The sequence below is a fragment of the Protomyctophum parallelum genome (assembly GCF_964188405.1).
Source record: "Protomyctophum parallelum genome assembly, chromosome: 7".
Taxonomy (NCBI): Eukaryota; Metazoa; Chordata; class Actinopteri; order Myctophiformes; family Myctophidae; genus Protomyctophum; species Protomyctophum parallelum.
The window spans coordinates 2,782,418-2,809,148 of NC_139705.1; the positions used below are offsets into that span (position 1 = coordinate 2,782,418).

General features: G+C 44.6%; 1 protein-coding gene across 1 annotated transcript in view; it reads right to left on the reverse strand.

The window, feature by feature from the left end:
• The window catches only part of LOC310861373 (protein NLRC3-like), a gene marked incomplete at its 5' end in the record, with an annotated part of 53,385 nt that extends 38,673 nt beyond the window's left edge, over positions 1 to 14,712 (reverse strand). The window contains 2 exons of the mRNA XM_083768794.1: positions 7,205 to 7,283; positions 14,588 to 14,712. Of these exons, the coding sequence (XP_083624920.1) occupies positions 7,205 to 7,283; positions 14,588 to 14,712 (204 nt within the window). The remainder of the gene's footprint in view (positions 1 to 7,204; positions 7,284 to 14,587) is intronic.
• Between the last annotated feature and the right edge of the window lie 12,019 nt (positions 14,713 to 26,731).

Sequence of the window (26,731 nt, forward strand, 5' to 3'; positions counted from 1 at the left end):
TCTCAACGTAGCTTGATCGGACGGATAAATACGATATCTGTTTCCACCGTTACACTCTGGCGCATTTCGCTTTTGAAGAATCAGGACCATAGTGTATATCGTATAGTGTTACAGTGTTATAGTGTTGTATATATTTATAGGAGGGTTGACATACTGTGAATCAGGAGGTCCAGGTTCGTTACTGAAGTCAGGAGGATTTCCTCTAGACCTGTTACTCTTCACAGACAGAAGGCTGGGAGTTGGAGACTCTGCTCTGTGGTGGACACTTCTGGAATCATACAAACAGAAATAACAATACATAAACAACAGAGACAGTAAATAATACTACTTGAAAACATACTAAGTAAATAACAGACAGTAATTAGCATAACAGTAGCTTGTATTCCATGTAGTACAAACGGTGCAATGTAATGATTTGCCCAAGGAGATAAAGACAAGCCTCTCTAAACACTTAAAATTTAGGTCAGGATTGAGAAGGCGTTTTTAGAATCCTGAATGGGTCTGTTGAATTAAACAATTGTAACAGTTATCTCCTTAACACATTCGGACCAGGATTACTGCATGTTTTTGTGAGGGTACCTGCCCTAGGGGACACGGGGAGAACACGTGAGGGTACCTACCCTAGGGGACACGGGTAGAACACGTGAGGGTACCTACCCTAGGGGACACGGGGAGAACATGTGAGGGTACGTACCCTAGGGGACATGGGGAGAACATGTGAGGGTACCTACCCTAGGGGACATGGGGAGAACATGTGAGGGTACCTACCCTAGGGGACACGGGGAGAACATGTGAGGGTACCTACCCTAGGGGACACGGGGAGAACATGTGAGGGTACCTACCCTAGAGGACACGGGGAGAACATGTGAGGGTACCTACCCTAGGGGAAACGGGGAGAACATACAAACTCCACACAGAAAGGCCCCTTCGCCAACCCCGACTCGGGTATGGGCATTGATGACGCAGAGGAGAGAACACGCCCCCAGCGCCCACAGCGGGAATCAAACCCAGGATCTTCTAGCTGTGAGGCGACAACACTACCGACTGTGCCACTGTCCCCCCTGTTGGTTTTATTTTTGATAAAGATTTTAAACTTAATAAACAAATCAGCTCCGTCGTTAAAACTCTCTTCTTCCAAATTCCAATCATCGCCACGGTCAAATCCTACCTCCCCCTAAAAACAGCTGGAGATGGTTATCCATGCTTTAATTTCATCAAGAATAGATTATTGCAACTCTTTGTATATTGGCATCGACCAGGCATCACTCAGGCGTTTACAGCTAGTGCAGAACACAGCTGCCCGCCATCTCACCGTCAGTATAAAATATGTTATAGTGTATTGCATAAGGAGAAGACCCTGGAGCAGCACGGACATTTAGAGCCTTTTATTTAGGTGCTGAGTATACAAACGACTAACGTTGCGGTCTTCATCAGAGTCATGACTCTGATGAAGACCGCAAGGTCGAAACGTTAGTCGTTTGTATACTCAGCACCTAAATAAAAGGCTCTAAATGTCCGTGCTGCTCCAGTCTCTTCTCCTTATGCAACTCATGATGTCCTTGCACCTGTGAAGCACCGGATCAGCCGTTTCAGGCTTGAGGCGCGTTGGTAGACTCCCTTTATGTTATAGTGTATATTGTATAGTGTTATAGTGTATATCGTATAGTGTTACAGTGTTATAGTGTTGTATATATTTATAGGAGGGTTGACATACTGTGAATCAGGAGGTCCAGGTTCGTTACTGAAGTCAGGAGGATTTCCTCTAGACCTGTCACTCTTCACAGACAGAAGGCTGGGAGTTGGAGACTCTGCTCTGTGGTGGACACTTCTGGAATCATACAAACAGAAATAACAATACATAAACAACAGAGACAGTGAATAATACTACTTGAAAACATACTAAGTAAATAACAGACAGTAATTAGCATAACAGTAGCTTGTATTCCATGTAGTACAAACGGTGCAATGTAATGATTTGCCCAAGGAGATAAAGACAAGTGCCTCTCTAAACACTTAAAATTTAGGTCAGGATTGAGAAGGCGTTTTTAGAATCCTGAATGGGTCTGTTGAATTAAACCATTGTAACAGTTATCTCCTTAACACATTCCGACCAGGATTACTGCATGTTTTTGTGAGGGTACCTGCCCTAGGGGACACGGGGAGAACACGTGAGGGTACCTACCCTATAGGGGACACGGGTAGAACACGTGAGGGTACCTACCCTAGGGGACACGGGGAGAACATGTGAGGGTACCTACCCTAGGGGACACGGGTAGAACACGTGAGGGTACCTACCCTAGGGGACACGGGGAGAACATGTGAGGGTACGTACCCTAGGGGACACGGGGAGAACATGTGAGGGTACGTACCCTAGGGGACACGGGGAGAACATGTGAGGGTACCTACCCTAGGGGACACGGGGAGAACATGTGAGGGTACCTACCCTAGGGGACACGGGGAGAACATGTGAGGGTACCTATACCCTAGGGGACACGGGGAGAACATGTGAGGGTACCTACCCTAGGGGACACGGGGAGAACATGTGAGGGTACCTACCCTAGAGGACACGGGGAGAACATGTGAGGGTACCTACCCTAGGGGACACGGGGAGAACATGTGAGGGTACCTGCCCTAGGGGACACGGGGAGAACATGTGAGGGTACCTACCCTAGGGGACACGGGTAGAACACGTGAGGGTACCTACCCTAGGGGACACGGGGAGAACATGTGAGGGTACCTACCCTAGGGGACACGTGTCACGATCCGTGACGTTTTCTGTTGTGCTTTTGTTTTGTAGTATTTTTGGTCCCTTGGTTTCCTCTGTTGCTTTTGTTACCTGTGTTGTCTCACCCCCTGTGATTATTAGTTTTCTCCACCTGTGTCTTGTTTGTCTCTCAGCCAATCCCTGTGTTGATTTTGTTAGTTGTTCACCTGTGTCTAGTCAGTCTTTGTTTATATATATGCCCCAGTGTGTTTCAGTCCTTTGTCAGATCCTCATTGTATGTCATGAGTGTAGGTCCTAGTTTTTCTCCTCGTGTTCCAAGTACCTAGTACCTTTGTTCCTAGTTCCTAGTTATCAATAAACTCTGTTGCATTTGACATCCTCTGCCTCCGCCTGTCTGTCTGCACTTGGGTCCTACACCTTCTCTGCCCTGCACTGTGACAGAAGGATCTGACCCTATTGGACCCAGCGGACAGAGGTTTGTTTTTTTGATTTTTGCCAAGCTGCTTTGGCTGTCCACCATGGCTGAGCTGCCTTTTTCTGCCAAGGACTTTGGTATTGCTAAGGACACCTTTAATGAAGATCCTCAGTTCCTTCACCAACTGGCTATTTATTGGAGGCGGGATCCAGTGTTTGCCCAGTATATGGGGTTTTTCAAATGGGAGAGGCAGGGAGCCATTTTTCCCCAGCTGCCTCAAGAGGTAGTCCCACCGGCCTCCCCTGCTCTTCAGCCCACTACCCCTCCAGTTCTCCAGCCCAGCTCTCCGCCGCCCAGCCTGCCCGGCTCTCCGCCGCCCAGCCTGCCCGGCTCTCCGCCGCCCAGCCTGCCCAGCTTTCCGCTGCCCAGCCTGCCCAGCTTTCCGCTGCCCAGCCTGCCCAGCTCTCCGCTGCCCAGCCTGCCCAGCTCTCCGCTGCCCAGCCTGCCCAGCTTTCCGCTGCCCAGCCTGCCCAGCTCTCCGCTGCCCACTCCTCTGCCCGGCCCTCCGCTGCCCGGCACTCCTCTGCCCGGCACTCCTCTGCCCGGCACTCCTCTGCCCGGCCCTCCGCTGCCCGGCCCTCCGCTGCCCGGCCCTCCGCTGCCCGGCCCTCCTCTGCCCGGCACTCCTCTGCCCGGCACTCCTCTGCCCGGCACTCCTCTGCCCGGCCCTCCTCTGCCCGGCCCTCCGCTGCCCGGCCCTCCGCTGCCCGGCCCTCCGCTGCCCGGCCCTCCGCTGCCCGGCACTCCGCTGCCCGGCCCTCCGCTGCCCGGCACTCCGCTGCCCGGCCCTCCGCTGCCCGGCACTCCGCTGCCCGGCCCTCCGCTGCCCGGCACTCCGCTGCCCGGCACTCCGCTGCCCAGCACTCCGCTGCCCGGCCCTCCGCTGCCCGGCACTCCGCTGCCCGGCACTCCGCTGCCCAGCACTCCGCTGCCCGGCCCTCCGCTGCCCGGCACTCCGCTGCCCGGCACTCCGCTGCCCGGCCCTCCGCTGCCCGGCCTCGTCGCGGCCCCCTGGTCGCCCGCCAGACGACAACACCACTGCTTCGTCTCCGCCTCCCGGCCGTCCCCCTGAGGTCATCCCTGCCTCTGCCCCCGAGGTCGCCTGTTCTTCCCCCTCCCATCCTCCAGGTCGCCCACCAGACATTACCTGCTCAGCCCTAGTCCATTCCCCTGGTGCCTCTGCCTGCAGGTGTCACCCCACTACGACAACCATGCCCATGTGGGGTCCAGGTTCCCAGACCTTTTTTTCCTTTTCTTGGCCCCATGACTGTCTCCCTCCTCCGGACCCCCACCACCCACCCTGCTCAGTGTTTTGGACAATGTTATGGACAATATATGAGGGATGTCTGGAAGCCATCCCTTGAGGGGGAGGTACTGTCACGATCCGTGACGTTTTCTGTTGTGCTTTTGTTTTGTAGTATTTTTGGTCCCTTGGTTTCCTCTGTTGCTTTTGTTACCTGTGTTGTCTCACCCCCTGTGATTATTAGTTTTCTCCACCTGTGTCTTGTTTGTCTCTCAGCCAATCCCTGTGTTGATTTTGTTAGTTGTTCACCTGTGTCTAGTCAGTCTTTGTTTATATATATGCCCCAGTGTGTTTCAGTCCTTTGTCAGATCCTCATTGTATGTCATGAGTGTACGTCCTAGTTTTTCTCCTCGTGTTCCAAGTACCTAGTACCTTTGTTCCTAGTTCCTAGTTATCAATAAACTCTGTTGCATTTGACATCCTCTGCCTCCGCCTGTCTGTCTGCACTTGGGTCCTACACCTTCTCTGCCCTGCACTGTGACAACACGGGTAGAACACGTGAGGGTACCTACCCTAGGGGACACGGGGAGAACATGTGAGGGTACGTACCCTAGGGGACATGGGGAGAACATGTGAGGTTACCTACCCTAGTGGACACGGGGAGAACATGTGAGGGTACCTCACATGTTCTCCTAGGGGAATAGATTATTGCAACTCTTTGTATATTGGCATCGACCAGGCATCACTCAGGCGTTTACAGCTAGTGCAGAACACAGCTGCCCGCCATCTCACCGTCAGTATAAAATATGTTATAGTGTATTGCATAAGGAGAAGAGACTGGAGCAGCACGGACATTTAGAGCCTTTTATTTAGGTGCTGAGTATACAAACGACTAACGTTGCGGTCTTCATCAGAGTCATGACTCTGATGAAGACTGCAAGGTCGAAACGTTAGTCGTTTGTATACTCAGCACCTAAATAAAAGGCTCTAAATGTCCGTGCTGATCCAGTCTCTTCTCCTTATGCAACTCATGATGTCCTTGCACCTGTGAAGCACCGGATCAGCCGTTTCAGGCTTGAGGCGCGTTGGTAGACTCCCTTTATGTTATAGTGTATATGTGACCCAGGCCAGCAGAATGTGCCTCATGTCGCCAGAATGAACATGCCTTAAATCAATAAATAAACTCGGTTTTTTTTTTATGTGATTTTCTTTTTTTTTCATATTAATACAGTTTGAATGTTGAAGAAGGTTTTCATTCAAACAGATTGTTCATTTGGGCAAATGAAATGTATACATTTATACGTCAAAGTGGGCTTGTTTTTTAACAAGTTTCTGGAGGCAGAAGAGCGCAGTTCCGAGATTTGCATGTTGGTTACGATTGGTCTGGAATCTCTTTGTCCTCAGGTTTCACGCTCTGATCACCGCCCATTAGCGTGCTTGTGTTTGTAAACACAGAAGTATTCTGGGCATTTGGGTTAGACTTTACAGAAAATAAACAAAACCACGTATAGCTACTCGCTGAAATACACTTCCCAGCTTGGAGTCTTTCACCAACAAACAACAGGCTAGAAGCTAGCTAGCCTAGTTAGCTAGCCGTCTGTGTGTTAAAGAGCAAAGAGATCACACGTCTTTTCTTTTAATCACAACTCGCTCATTTCTTGCTCATTTAAAAAAAGGTTATATACTATGTAAACTATGAAATGCAGGCTTTCATTTGGTATATAGAACGTTTGTGTAGGCCGTCTCTAAGAAACGGTATCAATTGAAAAGGAAATGTCGGAAAACCGCTTAATTTTTTTCCTCGCGCACCCAGCAAAGAGCTACGTCTTTTCAAATACGGCCGTTAGTACTGTTAATTCAACATCCGGTGAGGGGAGGATACGGATCGTGTATGTATTGTGTATATAAATCAGGGCATACAGTGGGTGGGCTTTAGACCGGATGTAAGCCTTGCACACTAAATAGACACCCGATGTAGTATGAATCCACCCATCGAATGCACAGGAATTACTATAAATGAAACCAGGCATTGTGACTGCATGTGGACAGATCTGTTTATTAAAATAGCAAATCTACAAGCGCACAACATCATAGCCTGATGCGTCGATTTTATTTATTTAAAATACTGGGTCAATTGTCTGACTTTGATTGCTTAAAGTAGACCTGCATAAAATGGTGTACTGCAGCTATTTACAACCAGGTAGTGTATAAGTTAAATTGAACACTTAACTTAATATTTAATACTTGAATACTTATACTTAGTATTTAATACTTAGTACTTTCAAAAGGGTTTATTGGGGCACCTTACAAATTGCATTGTTTGTTCTACTGGCTTAAACATGTCAGTGTTTCTAGTGTTGCACTGTTGACAGCTAAAACGTCCTATTGTCTCTTGTCCCTCCCATTGTCACACCCACTTCTGTCCAGCTCTAAGGTGATAAAATGTTGTGAATATTGAAAAGGGCTTTTCTCAGCTTTGGGTGAAAGGCCCCAGTCATTTTAAAATGGTTATATCTCCTTCAATTATTGTCCAATTTCATTGAATGATACATCATATGAAAGCTTACATTCTGTACTTTAATAATCTGTAAAAATCTGAAAAATGGAAAAGGCGACATGAGGCATGTTTTGTTGGCACTGGTCACATATTGTATAGTGTTATAGTGTATATCATATAGTGTTACAGTGTTATAGTGTTGTATATATTTATAGGAGGGTTGACATACTGTGAATCAGGAGGTCCAGGTTTGTTACTGAAGTCAGGAGGATTTCCTCTAGACCTGTCACTCTTCACAGACAGAAGGCTGGGAGTTGGAGACTCTGCTCTGTGGTGGACACTTCTGGAATCATACAAACAGAAATAACAATACATAAACAGAGACAGTGAATAATACTACTTACTAAGTAAATAACAGACAGTAATTAGCATAACAGTAGCTTGTGTTCCATGTAGTACAAACGGTGCAATGGAATGATTTGCCCAAGGAGATAAAGACAAGTGCCTCTCTAAACACTTAAAATTTAGGTCAGGATTGAGAAGGCGTTTTTAGAATCCTGAATGGGTCTGTTGAATTAAACAATTGTTACAGTTATCTCCTTAACACATTCCGACCAGGATTACTGCATGTTTTTGTGAGGGTACCTGCCCTAGGGGACACGGGGAGAACATGTGAGGGTACGTACCCTAGGGGACACGGGGAGAACATGTGAGGGTACCTACCCTAGGGGACACGGGGAGAACATGTGAGGGTACCTACCCTAGAGGACACGGGGAGAACATGTGAGGGTACCTACCCTAGGGGAAACGGGGAGAACATACAAACTCCACACAGAAAGGCCCCTTCGCCAACCCCGACTCGGGTATGGGCATTGATGACGCAGAGGAGAGAACACGTCCCCAGCGCCCACAGCGGGAATCGAACCCAGGATCTTCTAGCTGTGAGGCGACAACACTACCGACTGTGCCACTGTCCCCCCTCTTGGTTTTATTTTTGATAAAGATTTTAAACTTAATAAACAAATCAGCTCCGTCGTTAAAACTCTCTTCTTCCAAATTCCAATCATCGCCACGGTCAAATCCTACCTCCCCCTAAAAACAGCTGGAGATGGTTATCCATGCTTTGATTTCATCAAGAATAGATTATTGCAACTCTTTGTATATTGGCATCGACCAGGCATCACTCAGTTGTTTACAGCTAGTGCAGAACACAGCTGCCCGCCTTCTCACAGTCAGTATAAAATATGTTATGGTGTATATTGTATAGTGTTATAGTGTATAGCGTATAGTGTTACAGTGTTATAGTGTTGTATATATTTATAGGAGGGTTGACATACTGTGAATCAGGAGGTCCAGGTTCGCTACTGAAGTCAGGAGGATTTCCTCTAGACTTGTCACTCTTCACAGACAGAAGGCTGGGAGTTGGAGACTCTGCTCTGTGATGGACACTTCTGGAATCATACAGACAGAAATAACAATACTTCAATACATAAACAACAGAGACAGTGAATAATACTACTAGAAATAATACTAAGTAAATAACAGACAGTAATTAGCATAACAGTAGCTTGTATTCCATGTAGTACAAACGGTGCAATGGAATGATTTGCCGAAGGAGATAAAGACAAGTGCCTCTCTAAACAATTACAATTTAGGTCAGGATTGAGAAGGCGTTTTTAGAATCCTGAATGGGTCTGTTGAATTGAGCAATTGTAGACGGTCCTCCTCAGGAGAGCTTTGATGCTTCGGTGTCCGTGAAGAGATGGATGGGAGAGGGACTGAGAGTAAGGAGACCAAATTTTTAATCCTGGCCACGGGACAATGCATGAGTTAAAAATCACACCCATGTGAACTGAGGTTCTCTTATCATTATATATCATCATATGTCATATTTGGTGGACATTTGATCTAATTTCTTTCATTCTCAATAGCAAATATTGAGACCTGGGGGGACAAGCTGTTTAGCAAAAAAGGGAAGGGAAAATGTTTATGGTGGACTGAATAAATTGGCGTACAAAGTTCATTTTAAGTGCAATGTGTTAAAAAAGAAAAACTAGGCTTTCTCCATGGTCTGAATAAATAAGTTTCATATTTTATTGTTAAGCCTTAACCCGGCATGTGATGAACTCTGCAGTGCTCAATGCAATGTCTTAATGCCACGGTTAGGTATGCACGTGACTAATGCACTGAAATGGAGATGTTTACAACTGTAAATTGGTATACTGAGTTATACTGTTTTATTAATACAATGTATTGCGTGATATATATTGTCTGTGCTCCTTACTTTTTGTGTAGGTGCTCCTAATTTTTTGCTAGTGCTACTAACTTTTTAATTTGGGAGCACTGGTGCTACAAAGAAAAGTTAATTTCGAACCCTGGGTTCACAGACATGCCGGTCTGACAGACAGACAGCAATCACTAGGGCTAATTAGCCCTATAAAAAATAGAAGTCCACATTATGGCATCAGTGCAATTCGGCCAGTCATAGTTTTAAGCCAGATCACCTTAATTCATTTTAATATGGACAAGGGCAACTGTGTAGGCTGTAGGCTACTACGTTGACCTCATCATGAGATCAATCAAGTTTGGTGCCAAATGTCCCACGAATCATTTTAATATGACGACGTCATATGAAATGAACCTGCAATTACATCTGATATATATATATATATATATATATATATATATATATATATATGTGTATAGGCCTATAGGTGTCCATGATCAGAACACATGCATTCTGCATTCAGACAGATGACAGTGAGATCAATCTAAAAGACGGACTTCCCCGCATTAATCAATGCAGCTCTGATAAAAAAGTATCGGATATCTATTTTACCTCTGCAGGCGAGTGTGCAATTGTTCAATAGAAATGGCTTTCTCTAGGTCGTCCTCAGACCTTATAGGTATTTGCCAAGTAGGCCTATAGGCTATAGCCTTGAGCTTGAACTTAAATCAATAAATTAACGAGTTGGTTTTGAGAGTAGCCTATACTTTATAACGTCCCTTGACATTGCTGTCAAAATGAACTGTTCTACAAGCTCATGCATCGCGGAGCACCGCGTTCACTTGACGTATTTCGATATTTCCTATTGCCTTATATGGTGTGGAATGGGCGTGGATGTTCAATTTACAATTTACAATTTAGGCATTTAGCAGACGCTCTTAATCCAGAGCGATTTACATTAGGCAAGAACAAAAAAGCATGGGAATACATCACATAAAAAGCATTTATCATGAAACATGCGTAAGCTAAGAAAGTAACAGTGGAATATCTATATAATGAAAATATACATATAAACTATACATCTATACTACTATGCTATACATGTGTACTATGACGTGCTATGACTACATACAATGCAATTATAGTGCTGTCTACATGCTATAAGTCTGTATCAAATGCTATCTAAGTCTACAGAAATGCTATCTAAGGGGGTAGGGTAAGTGCTATGGGCCATGATGGAGTCTGAAAAGGTGGGTTTTCAGACTACGGGGGAAGATTGGGAGTGATGCTGCAGTTCTGACTGCAATGGGAAGTGCATTCCACAGTTTTGGAGCCAGAAGGGAGAAGAGTATATAAAAAATACGGAAAGGGTACACCCGGCGATCCGCACAAATGAAGTGATGATGTGACAGGTGTCAAGATAGGTTCCTTTTTTTATTTACTGTTCCTTTATTTGTTTTGCATTAATATAATATTGTATATCCGTTCAGAGACTTATGATGATCCGTCCTTATTATATATATAACTAAACTTACCACTGTCGATTGGATATATGATCCTATGTGATCCTTGGGATATTTTCTATCCTACGTGAACATCCACGCCCATTCCACACCATATAAGGCAACAGGAAATATCAAAATACGTCATCATAGTCTGCACAGATCAAGTTATACAACAGTGAACCGCGATGAGCTTGTAGAGCAGTTAATTTTGACAGGCGGGTCTCTGCACTGACAGATATTCAAGCAAACAGCGCAAGTTATATGTAGGCCTATATAATTATAAACAAAACTTGCCAACTTGGCACGCATTGCTTCAATCCTTGTTAAATAAGTTAATAAATTACGTTAATAAGTTATAACTGATGTTACAGTTACTGTTACTTTCACTGTTTCACATAATGAGAAAGAAGTTAATTTGTACAGTTCACCACACGAGTCGACCAAATGCTATAAAACTCGCCAATGATAAAAGCCCTGAATTGCCATGCACTGCAGGGTTATAAAATCTGATCATTTTCATTTGGCCTATTTGATTTATTGATTACTGGGGTGATTGATTCCCTGCCCTGCACTGTCTGATTTGGAAACACAGGACATATTTAATCCACCGGACCATGCGGTTTTCTTTTCTTGTGGGATTAATCCGTTTTTGGACTATATTTCATCCGATCCAACATCAAGCCTGATCAAGGTAAGAGTTGGATATATTCTGTGTGCCACTGGGCGTCCGCACCAATATACATTATTATAAATAGGCCTACTGCAGTCATTACTATACACTAAACAACGTGAGATTTGTACAATGCAGATATAAGTGCATGTTCTTATTATAGCCTAATTGTGAGTTTGTTTCTTAACATGCAGCCGATCCACAAGCTCACAACGCGTTGCACTGCGAGTAGGCTAAAATTGGCTGCTGAGATCGTGAGCCGCATATATATCCTAATAAATAAATAAAAAGGCTCGGGCTTGCGGGGGCAGTTTCTGTATGGGACTCTAGGCTAACTTCATTGACCAATGCCTCTAGAATGCATGCATATACAGTAGGCATACTGCATATGCATGACAGATATATAAGTGATACTTGGCTTTTATATAGGCTATCGTTTTTTATGTGCTGACCAATGTTGGGGACACATGCCTACATATTTTATCTGAGATTTGGGAACTTTTTATTGATTCAGCATGAAGACTAAAGCCTTCTGAATAAATATACGCAGGCCGTATGCCCTTTACACCACACTGGAGCTGACGCGGATATCAGCAGAGTTTCCGTCCAACCAACGTCACCGTCAAGTTCACAGAGATGGCCATGAGTTCCCACGAAATGTGGGAATCCACGTAAATGCATGTCCGCTCACGCTCCGCTCACGATATTAGCATGAACGCCGTTGTGAATGAGGACCAGTCTTTTATAACCCTGCAGTGCATTCATCAGTAAGGGCTTTTATCATTGCCGAGTTGTAATATAGCATTTGGTCGTATGGTGAACAGTACAAATTAACTTCTTTCTCATTATGTGAAAGTAACTAACATCAGTTAACTTATTAACGTTCTGACATTTAACAAGGAGTGAAGCAATGCGTGCCAAGTTGGCAAGTTTCGTTTATAATTATATACAACTCGCGCTGTTTGCTTGAAGATCTGTCCGTGCAGAGACCCTCCTGTCAAAATGAACTGCTCTACAAGCTCATCGCGGCTGTTGTATATAATTTAAAGTTTGGGAATCCTCTGTGCAGGCTATGATGACTGATTTTGAGATTTCCTGTTGCCTTATATGGTGTAGAATGGGCGTGGATGTTCCAACTAACCAGGCGACACCAGGCAAATCGCTTGGGAAAAATGCGGAAAGGATACACTCAGCGATCCGCACAAATGAAGTGATACACCATGCAGGTTCCTGCATGGTTCCATGCAGCGCGAGTCCGCGAGATCCGATCTACAAGCTCACAACCGTTGCACTTCGAGTAGAAGGCTGCCGAGTGAGCAGCCCCAATCGCGCATGATATAAATATCCTAATAAATAAATAAAAAGGTGTCGTGCTTGCGGGGCAGTTTCTGTATGGGACTCTATAGGCTAACTTGCCTAGAATGCATGCATTTAGGCATACAAGTGCACTCGGCTTATATCGTTTTTTTATGTGCTGATCGACCAATATGTTGGGGACACATGCCTACATATTTTATCTGAGATTTGGGGACTATTTATTGATTCAGCATGAAGACTAAAGCCTTCTGAATAAATCTATATGCAAGTGTATGCTTCCGCAAATTTCTCCGCCACCTAAAGAGGTCCCGTAGGATTTAGCGGAGTTTCCGAACAACCAACGTCAGCGTCAAGTTCACGGTCAATTCCATGAATTCCAAATGAATGTGGGAAATCCACGTAAATGCCTTTCCGCTGATATATTGACGTGACGCTAGCGGAAACGCGTTGAAGAATCAGGCCCATAGTGTGTAATGTGTATATTGTATAGTGTTATAGGCCCTCATTTATCAATCGAGTGTAAAATCTGCCACAGATTCGAGTGCAGGTTTCGTAGTACACCCACGTCGCCACGGCATTTATAAAGTGATCGCAAACAGCTGATCCTTCCTTAATTTTGTTTTCACATTAATAAATGTCACGGCTGAATTTGATCTGGCACGCCCTAAGAAATCAAGCCTCGCCCTCGTTTTTGCGACCTGAACCACTGCTATACGATCTGGAAACCATGGTTACCGTGCCTTTCTGCCCGCCTCGCCCCCCTCTCTCATACACACACACACACACACACACACACACACACACAGACGCACACACGCTGCACGCACACGCAACTTGCAAGCCCAACTAACTGGTGTGTTGTTAAATAAATAAACAACGAACACCTGCATGAATTAAATAAAGTTGTAGGCCTACCCTGTCTGTTTCCCTCTCACCTCGCTTGCCTTGCTGTCATGTCCACGCACGCACGCACCTACATGACACATCGACATCGCATCGCCATGAATGGAATACGTTTGGGCTGGCCTATATTAATTTTACCCATTCGTGCGCAGTGCACGGCAAACGGGCGAAGGCGTGATACTGCGCACTGCTGTGATATTAAAGTCCTGTGGGTGAGTGTCAGTGATGCCTGCATGAGAGATAGGCTATCATGTCGTCAAGGCAGTCATAATCAACGTTTATGTAGTGATTTGATCATTGATGAACGAATCATAAACATATGGATGAAGGCTTGCTTGCATGTGTGCTGGTATGTGTTGGCGACGCACGCCGTGGTCCCGTCCTCAGGCTCCCGACCCCCGAAAATGATCACGCTTTTATCTGAACTGTCAAAACCTGTCTAAGCACTTATTTAAATGGTGGATGATTAAGCCCCTTACGCCTATAGCCTGCTAGTACTTACTACAAATAGGCAAGCTGTATGCTTGTCATTGTCACTTGGAAATAAAGGCGTGCAGTCCATTTATGCCTTTTTTAAATAATATCATAATCACATATGCCGCATCACCGCATGCGCTCCAAAATCTGTTTGATTAAGCACAAACTAATAGATTGTAAACATGTAATATTGTTTTGAATTGTGCGATTTGGAGTTGGAAATCTCTCTTTTGTTTTTTACATACACATACCGTTTTATATTAACATTTTAGGAGTGAAAACATATGTTTAAATGCCTGACAGCCTCTCTCAGCTGGCCAAACAATGCTGCTCCGCTGTTCTAAGACAGAAAAACAGGTGAGGACAAAGCGTACGACAGCTGCCGAGCAGACGTGACTTTTGAACGTTGTCACGTTCAATTTCAAGCTTTGCCGGAAATGTTAAATGCCGAAAATGTCGGTAATTTCGGCGTGCGCCCATATTTTGGCGTACGCACGGTTGATAAATGAGGGCCATAGTGTGTATATTGTACAGGAGGATTCACATACTGTGTGTGTGGAGGTCCAGGTTCATTACTGAAGTCATGAGGAAGTTCTTTAGACGTGTCACTCTTCATAGACATATAGCTGGGTGTTGGAGACTCTGCTCTGTCGTACAGACTTCTGGAATCATAACATTGTTTGTGTGAATGACATTGTCAATTCTTTTTTTTTTTTTTTGTATTATTGTTACATTTCATTTTATTTATACAGGGGTAACATATTTTAGTTTCCTCTCACAACATTGCAGCGAAAAGAAAACTAAAATTGCAAAAAAACATTATATAAATTGTTATGTTGTGGTTTTACTAGGCATGTAAAATACTGTAGTTACAGGGCCTGGCCAAGAGGGGGCACAAGTACACCAGATTATGACTAGGCAGTCAGTAGGAGGCAGAGCCATATAGATTGATCTTAAATCCCTTTATTTTAGTTTTATAGTAATAGTACAACATAAACATTACAGAGACTTTAGTTGTCACTGTACAATACTTACTAAATATACAATACAATAACGGGTGATAGTTTAAACATGGCTTGTTGCATACTGTACACATACTGTACATATTACTGTTCACATACTATACATGCACACAAGCAGCCAGCCTGTCTACTGAACACCACACTGATTTGTACCACTTCATTCACAAACTGCACACACAGTAATTTACAATCTGTAGATTAACTTTGAACAGGATTGATACAACATTATTAGATGTTATGTCTTGTTTTTGTCATTCATGTAACTTAGCATGAGATCACATATAGTTGTATTATAGTGTTGTGTATATAATGCTGCTGCATTGTCTGAAGGAAGCCAAGTTTTACTCTTATGTACCTGTAGTGTACACAAGATGGAAGAATAAAGTACAGCATTGAACCTTGAATTGTATAGGAGGATTCACATACGTTGTATCTGGAGGTCCAGGTTCATTACTGAAGTCAGAAGGTTCATGACTCTTCATAGACACAGATGGAGGCTCTGCTCTGTGGATGTGATGTTTGTCAGCTCCCTCCTCCTCTCTCTCCTCACACCGACTCATCTTTGGTCTTCAGGAAACCTGTCAAGATTACAGTCACAATACACCAGGAAACAGTCAATGCTGGCCTAGTCCAGGCGCATGCCACATAATGCCACATAATAGGCTCTTATTGTCACGTCAGCTCGTCGCTTGTTCGAGTCCCGTTCATGACGACCTTTGCTGCATCTCTCCCCTTCTCTCTCTCCCTCTTTCCTGTCTGTCTTCACTGTAACTATCAACAAAGGCACAAAAACTAATCTTAAAAAAAAGAGAGGAAATGTTTGCTGTCATCCCTGACACATGGTGGTGTTACGGTGGAATTGGTGACCTGTGGAAATATGTGACAATCGTGTAGACTCTACACGATTGTCACATATGTCCACAGGAAATACACTGTAGACAATCACATAATGTCAGTGTCTGCAGCGGCGTCAACTCCGCGGGTGCTCAGGAGCAGAAGCACCCACAGGCAAAATAATAAGCCAATATCAATATGCAGTATATGCACCCACTGTCCACTGAAATGTCCCTTCCCCAGTGGGCTGCACCCACCGCCGTTATAGGAACCTGACGCCTCTGAGTGTCTGAATGTAAATCGTTGCGGTTTGTTTATTAGCAGAGTTCAATCTGTGGAGTGATGGAGTGGCTGAGATTTAGGGTATTGGAATTTGGTTCTAGGGTAAGATTTCAGCGTAAGCCAATCAGAGACAGACACAAACGTATGTGTGTGTGTGTGTGTGTGTGTTTTTTTTTTTTTCAAACAAGGTTCATGTTTTAGGTTGTTTTTAGAGAAAGTAAAAGGTGATTGTATCTTTTTTTCATTTGCTGCTTTCTTTCGTTTTAGGGATTTTAGCTGTTTTTGACATGGCATTCGAGCACGGGGCTAAATATGAATTTCTTTACGAAATGTTATAGCGATTTATTTTTTTATTCTTTACTATAGTCCTACTAGACCCCAATACATTACATTTGGCCACAAAAGATCACAGGATCTACTGAATGTGTCAAACTGACATATTGAGCCTATACAAGCCTTCCCCCAGTAGGCTACCTTCACATTCAGTAGATCTCGTGATCTTCTGTGGCCAGATGTAATTTCCTGGGTCTAGTAGGACTATAGTAAATAATAAATAAATAAATCGCTATAATAATTTGTAAAGAAATACATATTTAGCCGCATGCTCGAATGCCCCCGCCCCCCTGTCAAAAACAGCTAAAATCCCTAAAATGAAAGAAAGCAGCAAATGAAGAAAAAAAAGAACACTCATCTTTTACTTTCTCTCATAACAACCTAAAACATGAACCTTGGTTGAAAAAAACTAAAGTTGTCCTTTAAAATGAAGATCAACTATAATGCTGCCATGTACGGGGTGTTCGAGGAAAGAATGTCTGCCCTAGAACGGGATTTTTACTGGACTGTTATTTGCACCGTTGTAAACAAACTGTGGAAAACCAGGTGTGCCATGGTAATTCACCAGGAGGCCATCTCGGGAGAGGTGGTCTTCAAACAAATCCAAACTGAACTAAAAAGACAAAGAACTCTAGACGCACGAAAAAAGAAACTGACACCATGGCACCTACAGTATTAACAATAACATTGTAAAAAGAAAAAGAAAAAAACACTTTTGTATTGAAATGCATTGATTTATATATATTTATATTATTGTAACTTATATGTGTATATATGTAATTTTGCATAAATTGTAAACCCTGAATAATTTTCAATAAAGTATATATAAAAAGCAAAGAGTTAAGCACCCACTGACACAATAGTAAGCCAAATAGCACACACTGACTGAAGGCTGAATCTCCCCTCCCCCTGGTCATTTTGCACACACCTTTACGGTGTTCACAGAACAGGTATTCAAATGCTAATACGGTGGCTTTGTTCCAGTGACGGCACGGTTCATTCACACTCCTGCAGCAACACTAATTATTTACTGTTGATCATGCTGAGATGTTGGAACAAGATGCTGAAACAATTGAATGTGTTCGTTGTGAACTGAAAACGCTTTTAGTTCACAACGAACACATTCAATTGTTCAGTTCTCTGTGTTGGTGTTGTGTCAAAATGGTCGACTGTGTTTTAACACACATAAAGTAGGCTAGGGAGTGTCTAGAGACAAAACAGGTTTTGCGTGTTGTGTGTGTGTGTGTGTGTGTGTGTGTGTGTGTGTGTGTGTGTGCGTCAGTGGCCTTAGTTTACTCATATGTGAATCTAGATCATGAAATGTAGCACATTTGTTAAAGAAAACGCTTCAACTTAAGTGATTGGCACACAGCACATGAAGCATACACATAGTACATTTAGCCAAAAGCTAAATACATAAAAATTGTCACAACCTACTGTGTAATGAAAGGTAGAAAATAAAAGCAGTGCACCTCGGCCCACAAAGGCTACAAATCTATCAAATTGTTACCACACCCCCCTAAATTGAATAATTCAAAGACAAGACTAAAGACAAATGCAATAAAGTTCAGAATTATTACAACATATGGTATGAAACATTTATTCAAGTATCACAAAGTGTCACAGCATCTGACTTTAATGTACAGCTGGCGACCTTTGGGGTCGCCATCACGACCTCAATAGCTGCTAACTAAAACAGTTTTGGCTGTAAAACCAGATGAGCTACACATGCAAACATGACTGTGTCTGTCATGTTTTTGGACCATTACAAATGCGTTGGAATGTTTATCATTGATAGGAATATTTCTACGATTATACTGTATAAGACCAAGGACTGTATAAATTAATAAATATATAATAGCATCGATAGCTAGAGAGCTAGAGCTCCGGAACACCGGAACTGTATAAATACTTTTGGAAGTAATCTAATTACAACAAGATACTCTTCACCCAAACACTGAGGCACAGGGCCTGTAACAATATACTGAAGTGGTTCTAAAACCTTTTTAGACTATAATGAGTAAAAGTCAGAGTATAACAGAGTTAACCAAAATACCTTAGAATGAATTTGACAGACACAAGGAAGACAACTTCAGACAAGCAGAGCTACCAGTCTGCTAGAGAGAATCCTAACTTCAAGGGCAAAAAACATGAGGCTGGGTGTTATGGCAATCGGAAACAAAACAATTATTATCTACCCATGCTGGCTAGGGGAGACGTGTTACTATTTTAAAGTCAGTGGGACAGCATGACATCAAATGTCAGTCACAGGGCAATTCATAATCCATAATTCTGCAAGACCATAGGGGACCATGAGAACCGTCATCCACCAAAATAACAGATCTACAAAAGAAAAATACCTATCAATCATTATGATTGGGTGTGTCTGGAACCCTATGGCTACGTGAAAATTAGTGAAGTTTTGAATTTTTTGACAAAAGTCTATTTTAAACACATTAAAATGCTCTGATTTACATATATCTAGAACACTCTAATATACACATTCCTATTGATACAGATAGGAGTATTAAATAATGAATGCACAAAATCTCTGTATGTGCATAGACGTATCTCGAAAATCGTCCAACCGACCAACTTTAAACTCGGCATGTGCGTTGCTGCTGACTCCAGGTACATTTTTATGTCCGATGTCGAGTTGATTGGATAGGTAGTTGTCCAGAACCACCTACAGTATGTACGCCCAATCGCCCATACATAGGTGTTGGCGTAACAGTATAGTATAGTATAGTATAGTATAGTATAGTATAGTATAGTATAGTATAGTATAGTATAGTATAGTATAGTATAGTATAGTATATAGTATAGTGTAGTATAGTGTAGTATAGTGTAGTATAGTGTGGTATATGGAAATCACAATTCACAATAATATAGCTTAAATAACTGTATATAGTGTGACATTACTTTGTCTCTCAGCTGGGCAAACATGTAATGACATGAGGGTCCTTAGCAGGCTAGGAATCTCAGTGTAGCCCGTGGCCACTAACTTTATGACCCACAAACAAATAGTTGGGGGTTGTTTGCCATGTTAGGACATGCACCTACTGTGTTCACAGTAGGTGCATGTCCTAACAGTAGGTGCATGTCCTAACATGGCAAACAACTCACCATGGCAAACAATTCACCATACCATTCAATCACCATGCTAGGTTCACCGTACCATTTTAACAAGTTTTCAAACATTATATTCCAGACAAATTATTTATTTTACACAAATCCAGTATTTTCTTTCTCTTTTCATTTTCTTTTCCTCTTTTCAATTCAGTAGCAAATTATTGAAATGACTTTTTGGTCATTACATATTTTAGAAAGACCCTGTATTGTATCATTTATTACACTCCCTGTGCTGTTTGCATCAAGATTCAAGTTGTGATTTAATTACATTTAGTCCTACTAGAAATTACCAGGAAATTACATCTGGCCACAAACGATCACGGGATCTACTGAATGTGAAGGGGACAAGGTTTGGTGACAAACTTACATATTGAGCTTATGACACACATATGGCATCCCCCTAGTATCCCCTCTTCACATTCAGTAGATCCTTTGTGGGGTTTGTGGAAAAAATACATATTTAGCTACCTGTTGGAATGCCCCCTAAAACAGACTAGACATTAGTTCCAGTAAAGTGATTAAAAACACCTACCCGATATTAATCTTTAGGCTTGAATCCAATGTGGCAAAATGGAGTGCATGGTGTTCAGTTCTCTGTGTTGTGGCCGGGTTGTGAGGTTGTGTCAAAATGGTCGACTGTTTTAACACACAAAGAAGGGAGTGTCTAGAAACCAAAGTCACCAAACTGGTTTTGTGTGTGTGCACAAAGTAAAGAACGATAACTGGGCTCCACAGTGCCATATTTCAGAAAATGTCAAGAGTGAGACTCTATTGTCTTAATGTGTTCGACCTATCTATCTATCTATGCATGCTCAGACCCAGCCAGCAAGCCACACACATAGTGCTCAGACCCAGCCAGCCAGCCAGCCACACACATAGTGCTCAGACCCAGCCAGCCAGCAAGGCACACACATAGTGCTCAGACCCAGCAAGCCACACACATAGTGCTCAGACCCAGCCAGCCAGCCAGCCAGCCACACACATAGCTCCGTAAGGGAGCGGTCAGTGGTTGCACCACTCAAAAAATCTTCAAAAAACTGAAGAGGCTACTGGAGATTGGAGAACCTGATTTGGACATGATCTGATGCAGGACAATACGTCACTATGACAGAAAGAGAAGATGGTTCTGGCCACATTCATTCACCCCATAATCTCAGTGTAAATTGGGGAATATGTTGTGAAATAAAAAGTCAGAAGACTGGAATGTGGGAAAATGCATTATTTTTACATTTTCTTAGTTCAAACATCTGTGGGCTCTCTCTGAACAGAAACAAGTCGCGATGCGGCCCCTCCCCCTTCACTTCACACACACGCACGCACGCACGCACGCACGCACGCACACACACACACACACACACACACACACACACACACAGACGACTTTGTCCCTATAACGTGCACGGGCTACTGGCACCGTTCCACTTCCTCATATCACGCAAGAGACGCCACACACCAGTATAGAAGAGAGATAGTCACAGGTCACTTTGACACTTACTCACTTGTTGTAACTTGTAGTTGTGGGGGCTATATTGTCTTCCATGAAAAATATTTCGAAGCGATGTTAAACTCCGCATGGCTCATTTCCATGCGTCACACAGTCAGGGACCCTGCTGACGATTTGGTCCACTGTTTACCCTCCTACTGCATATATCAGCGCTGCATGCAGATCGGCTATTTTACCGTTTGTGAGGACGCACACATGAGCGCGCGTTATTACGCGGCGGAGCCGCGGAGAAAATTGTTATTTATAATGCGTGTGAAATGGCATGTGTGGCGTGGTGCGTGGTAAAGGGTTAAATTGCGTGACTGTCACACTCAAAGGGTGAGACATGGCAGCCCTTGAGTGATGATGATGTGGTTTAGGGCAGTGTTTCCCAACCTGTGCAGCTCAGTGTTGCCAATTTAGCGGATTTGTCGCCATATTTAGCTTCTTTCCAGACCCCCCTATAGTGACTGAATTAGTGAAAAGCTTCTGGCGAGAAATCTAGCTCCTTTTTCTGGTGAATTGGGAACAAATCGTGTTGACAGGCGCCAGAGATAAGACCCTAATTTTTCTTAATTTTCCTTCTCAGCCTCAAATCCGCTAAATTGGCGAAACTAAAAGTGGTCGGCGCGTCTGACTCAGTGGCTTCCTCGGCTCGGTTATGTGCACAGACTGCCAGTGCTTCCTCCTTTCTTGCAGCAAGAAAGGAGGAAGCACTGGCACCTCACTTTAGTCTGCTAGTAAAAATAAAATACACACTCAGATGCATAAAGTATTAACCTTCAACCTGTATGGATCGGAACAAAATAGCGTTCTAAACGTTAGTTGAATTGAGGTATATGTTTTTTTTATATTATTGATTGATTTATTGATATTGATCTTAAATTGATATTTATTAACAGTTTGCAGAATTACAGTACATTTCAAGCACAAACTCAATACAAAGACTGTTAACTGTGAGTGGACGACCCAATTAAGCATTACACTTGTTTACAACAGGGTCCACCATGTTCAATTAATCAAAACATTTAGAGACATACAAATAGACACTTCTATATAGTTAAAGAACAGAACAGGAATTCATCATAAAGGAAGCAAAAAGGGAAAAGAATGCAGTGAGGGGGAAAAAGGGGGTGGGGGGGGATTCAGATTTTACGGGAGCCAGTTTCGAATTGCAGCCGTCCGTAGGTGCCCTTTGAGAGCGGTTTTGAAGGAGTCAAGGGATTCACATGTCTTAATGACTGTTGGTAGGGCGTTTCACATTCTGGTGGCATAGGAGCGAAAATAATTTAGTCCCTTGTTTGTGCCGAATCTGGGTTGTACATGGTTTGTTGCACTCCCTCATGTGTGGACTTCGTTTACATTAAGGAAGTATTTAGACAGGTACATGGGTATCTTGGTGGTGTATCAAATCTTGTGGCCCAGACCCATTGCAAGATGCTGTACTCATGTCGTCGACCCTAAGCCATCCCAGCCTGTCAAAGTGGGCAGGGGTGAGGTGGGTTCGGGGGGTGAGGCCAAGTAGGAGCCTGACCAGTTTGTTTTGGGAGGTCTGGAGCCTTGTTTTAAGGGCCTTTGAGGTGCTGTGGTACCAAGAGGTGCATGCATAGTCAAAGAAACCTTGTACGAGGGCTCCTGTTAAGGTCTTCAAGGTGATTTTGTTGACCAGTGAGGAGATCCTGTAAACTGTAAAGGAATCTTGTTCTTTGATTGACTTTTTTGATTACGTTGGTGGCCATTTTATCACCGTAAAGATTGGCCTCCAGGATGGAACCTATAGGTATAGGTAATTTAATCTTTTCGTGTGATAATATTGTCACCCACTTAACCAAGAAGCCATCAGCCTTGCTGAGATTACTATTTGATCCGAAGAGAATGGATTCAGTTTTTCCCAGGTGTAAGGATAGTTTGTTACAATGTTACAATGCGTTTAAACGAGCAGCGAATTGTCCGAGTTCAGACCACAGCACAGAGTGCCTCTGCTGCCTCAGTGTCGAAAAACCCATATATATAACCACGCCCCACTGCCCCAGCAACGGATCCACGAATCAGTTAATAATAATATATATATTTTTACAAAGAAAAGTTTCAGTGTTTTTTTCTAAAAACTTTAGTTTACCCACGCGACGTCGTCGTATACACTCACTCTACTCTATAACATTAGCACGGCAGTCGCACAGTCTTCAACAGAAGCAAACCTAAGAAGCATGTCTAAACATTACACTCAAAAGCACAGGAGGGAGTGGGAAACTATTCTTGAATTCAAGGGATGGTTAAAGCCATACGTGGGCAATGACAGACGTGCATATTGCATGTATTGTAAAACTGACTTTTATGCTAAACTTAGCGATATTAAAAAGCATGTGGCTTCCCAGAAGCGCATACAAAAGGCAAAGCCTTACAATAGAGCTACACAAAGCACTTTGCCACCAACAAGAAAATAGATGAGGCAAAAAAGGCAGAGGCAATTATTAATTTATTGCCATGGCTATGGCAGAGCACTGCTCCATGCTGGCATGTGACCACATTGGGGAAGCATGCAAAGTGGCATTAAGGATTCCACTGCTGCCACCAATTTCCGAATGCATAGGACCAAGTGCACAGAAATGATAAATGGCGTTCTGGCTCCATATTGTCTCAGGCGCTTGGTTGCGGATGTGGGTGACCAACGCTTCAGCCTCCTACTTGATGAGTCCACTGACATCAGCGTGTCAAAGTAACTTGGTGTGGTCATACGTTACTTCCGTGAGAGTAAAAACAACATAGTGTCAGCATTTGCATACTGTGTCATGGCACCAGAGCAAAGGGATCCGGGAACCTGAACCTCAGGTAGACGGCCTGGAGGATGGACCCGGGCTGAGCAGCTGGAGGCCGGCCGGGAGGCAGAGACGAGACGAAGGACGCGTCTGGAGGTCGGCCGGGATGCCGAGACGAGGCGTCGTCTGGAGGTCGGCAGGGAGGCCGAGACGAGGCGAAGGAGGCGTCGTCTGGAGGTCGGCCGGGAGGCCGATACGAGGCGAAGAAGGTGCCGTCTGGAGGTCGGCCGGGAGGCCGAGACGAGGCGAAGAAGGTGCCGTCTGGAGGTCGGCCGGGAGGCCGAGACGAGGCGAAGAAGGTACCGTCTGGAGGTCGGCCGGGAGGCCGAGACGAGGCGCCGTCTGGAGGTCGGCCGGGAGGCCGAGACGAGGCGAAGGAGGCGTCGTCTGGAGGTCGGCCGGGAGGCCGAGACGAGGCGAAGGAGGCGTCGTCTGGAGGTCGGCCGGGAGGCCGAGACGAGGCAGTCAGAACGTCGTCCGGAGGACGACCCGGCGGCCGAGACAAGGCAGAGGACACATGGGCCGACGGCAGGCATGGAAGTGACACCGGAGGTGCCGCAGGCTGTAGAAGTGACACCGGAGGTGCCGCAGGCTGTAGAAGTGACACCGGAGGTGCCGCAGGCTCTGGAAGTGACACCGGAGGTGCCGCAGGCTGTAGAAGTGACACCGGAGACGACGAGGTGGGTGCTGCACACCCTGGAGGCATAGTGGGTGCTGCACACCCTGGAGGCATAGTGGGTGCTGCACACCCTGGAGACAAGGTGGGTGCTGCACACCCTGGAGGCATAGTGGGTGCTGCACACCCTGGAGCGGAGTAGGATGCTGCACACCCAGGAGAGGAGTAGGATGCTGCACACCCAGGAGAGGAGTAGGATGCTGCACACCCAGGAGAGGAGTAGGATGCTGCACACCCAGGAGAGGAGTAGGATGCTGCACACCCAGGAGAGGAGTAGGATGCTGCACACCCAGGAGAGGAGTAGGATGCTGCACACCCAGGAGAGGAGTAGGATGCTGCACACCCAGGAGAGGAGTAGGATGCTGCACACCCAGGAAGGAGTAGGATGCTGCACACCCAGGAGACGAAGAGGATGCTGGATACGAGGAGGATGCTGGAGACGAGGAGGATGATGCTGCACACCCAGGAGATGAGGAGGATGCTCCAGATTGTGGAGACTGGACTGCAGGTTGAACTGCAGGCGGGGCTGCAGGCAGGGCTACAGGCACCGGAGGTGGGGCTGCAGGAGGAGCTGCAGACACCGGTGGTCTCCGAGGCTGAGCAGGGGCTGACTGCAGACTCGAGATGGCTGACCGGGTGGGCTTGGTTGCTTGGCGATCCCGGGATATTTTGCCCCCTTTGTTGGCACTGCGGGGACCTCCCAGAGCCAGGCGTGTGCCCAGATAAGGATTGGGGGCATGAGGTGGCGCTGAATAAACAGGTATCCTTGCATGTTTGCAAAAATAAGACAATAAGTCTAATGGCTTGGCTTTCTGCTGGTCATTATTAGGGCTGGCAGGATTCAGGCTCAAGACTCCAAGCCTAATGGAGTGAGGAGCTTGCTGGGAAGTATTAATCAAGCTGGTCTCAAAGTCATTAAGCTTAGTACGGACAGCGTCCAAACGGGGCACAAAATGGCTGACCCAAGGCCTCTCTTTAAGCCACTGCTGCTGGTTTGAAATCTCCCCTTTAACCTCAGCATGCAGTTTAGGAGGAGAGGCCATAAAACGTTCAACCAAACATTCAAAGTCTGCCACCTTTCGGTGAAAAAGTTTTAACTCTGCTGGGTTCATAATGGTCGGATCATTCTGTCACGGTGGCAAAAATGTACTGAACCCAAGTGCAGAGGTACGACCAGCAAAGCAGAGTGTAATCCAAGCATTTATTGAATAATGCAGAAAACAGGCAAACTTATACAAATAGCAAAATACTGGCAGAAACTAAGTAGTCCAAAAAAGCAAAAACAAAGAGTTACAAGCAAATTACCAGAAGCTTGAAAGCTTAGTCCAGCAACGAGGAACAAGGCAAAAGCTCCCACATACAACAACGTGACATGAATGTATGATCCGACAAGGTGTGTGTGCAATGAGTCCAGTCTTATAGGTGGTGGTGGGTTGATTGCAGTAGTGTTCACAGGTTTGTAATGGGCTGGGCTGATGAGAGTGGAACCAGGTGTGTAACTGGGACTGAAGTGTGGAATGGGATGAGGGAGTGGCCGAAGTGGAAATACAGACAGGGGGAGATTCAAACCATGACACCCTCCCCCTTTCAGAACAACGAGTGGCCCAGGAAATTAATCTCAATGCATTTTCCTCGACTTTTCAGAAAGTATTTATTTAAAGACCTTTTAAGCGTCGTACGAAGCCAACTCTTGTCGTGACAAATCATGACAACACACACAATATTTTGGACCAAACAAATAATTACAAAGAAGAAAAACAACAAAAAAAGTGTTAAAACCTGCCGTTTTTTCCCTACTTTCTAATTCTTTGTTTGGTCCAAAATATTGTGTGTGTTGTCATGATTTGTCACGACAAGAGTTGGCTTCGTACGACGCTTAAAAGGTCTTTAAATAAATACTTTCTGACAATTCTATGAGGAAAATGCATTGATTCATTTCCTGGGCCACTCGTTGTTCTGAAAGGGGGAGGGACTGCGACGCTCTATAGCCAGAGCTGTTTTGGCCTTCATGCAGAAATGTGGACTGAAGAAAGAGAAACTCCTAGGCTTAGGAACAGACAATAGGTGAATCCCAATTGGGAGTGTTCACCCTACAAGGTGCGGTACTAGGTAGG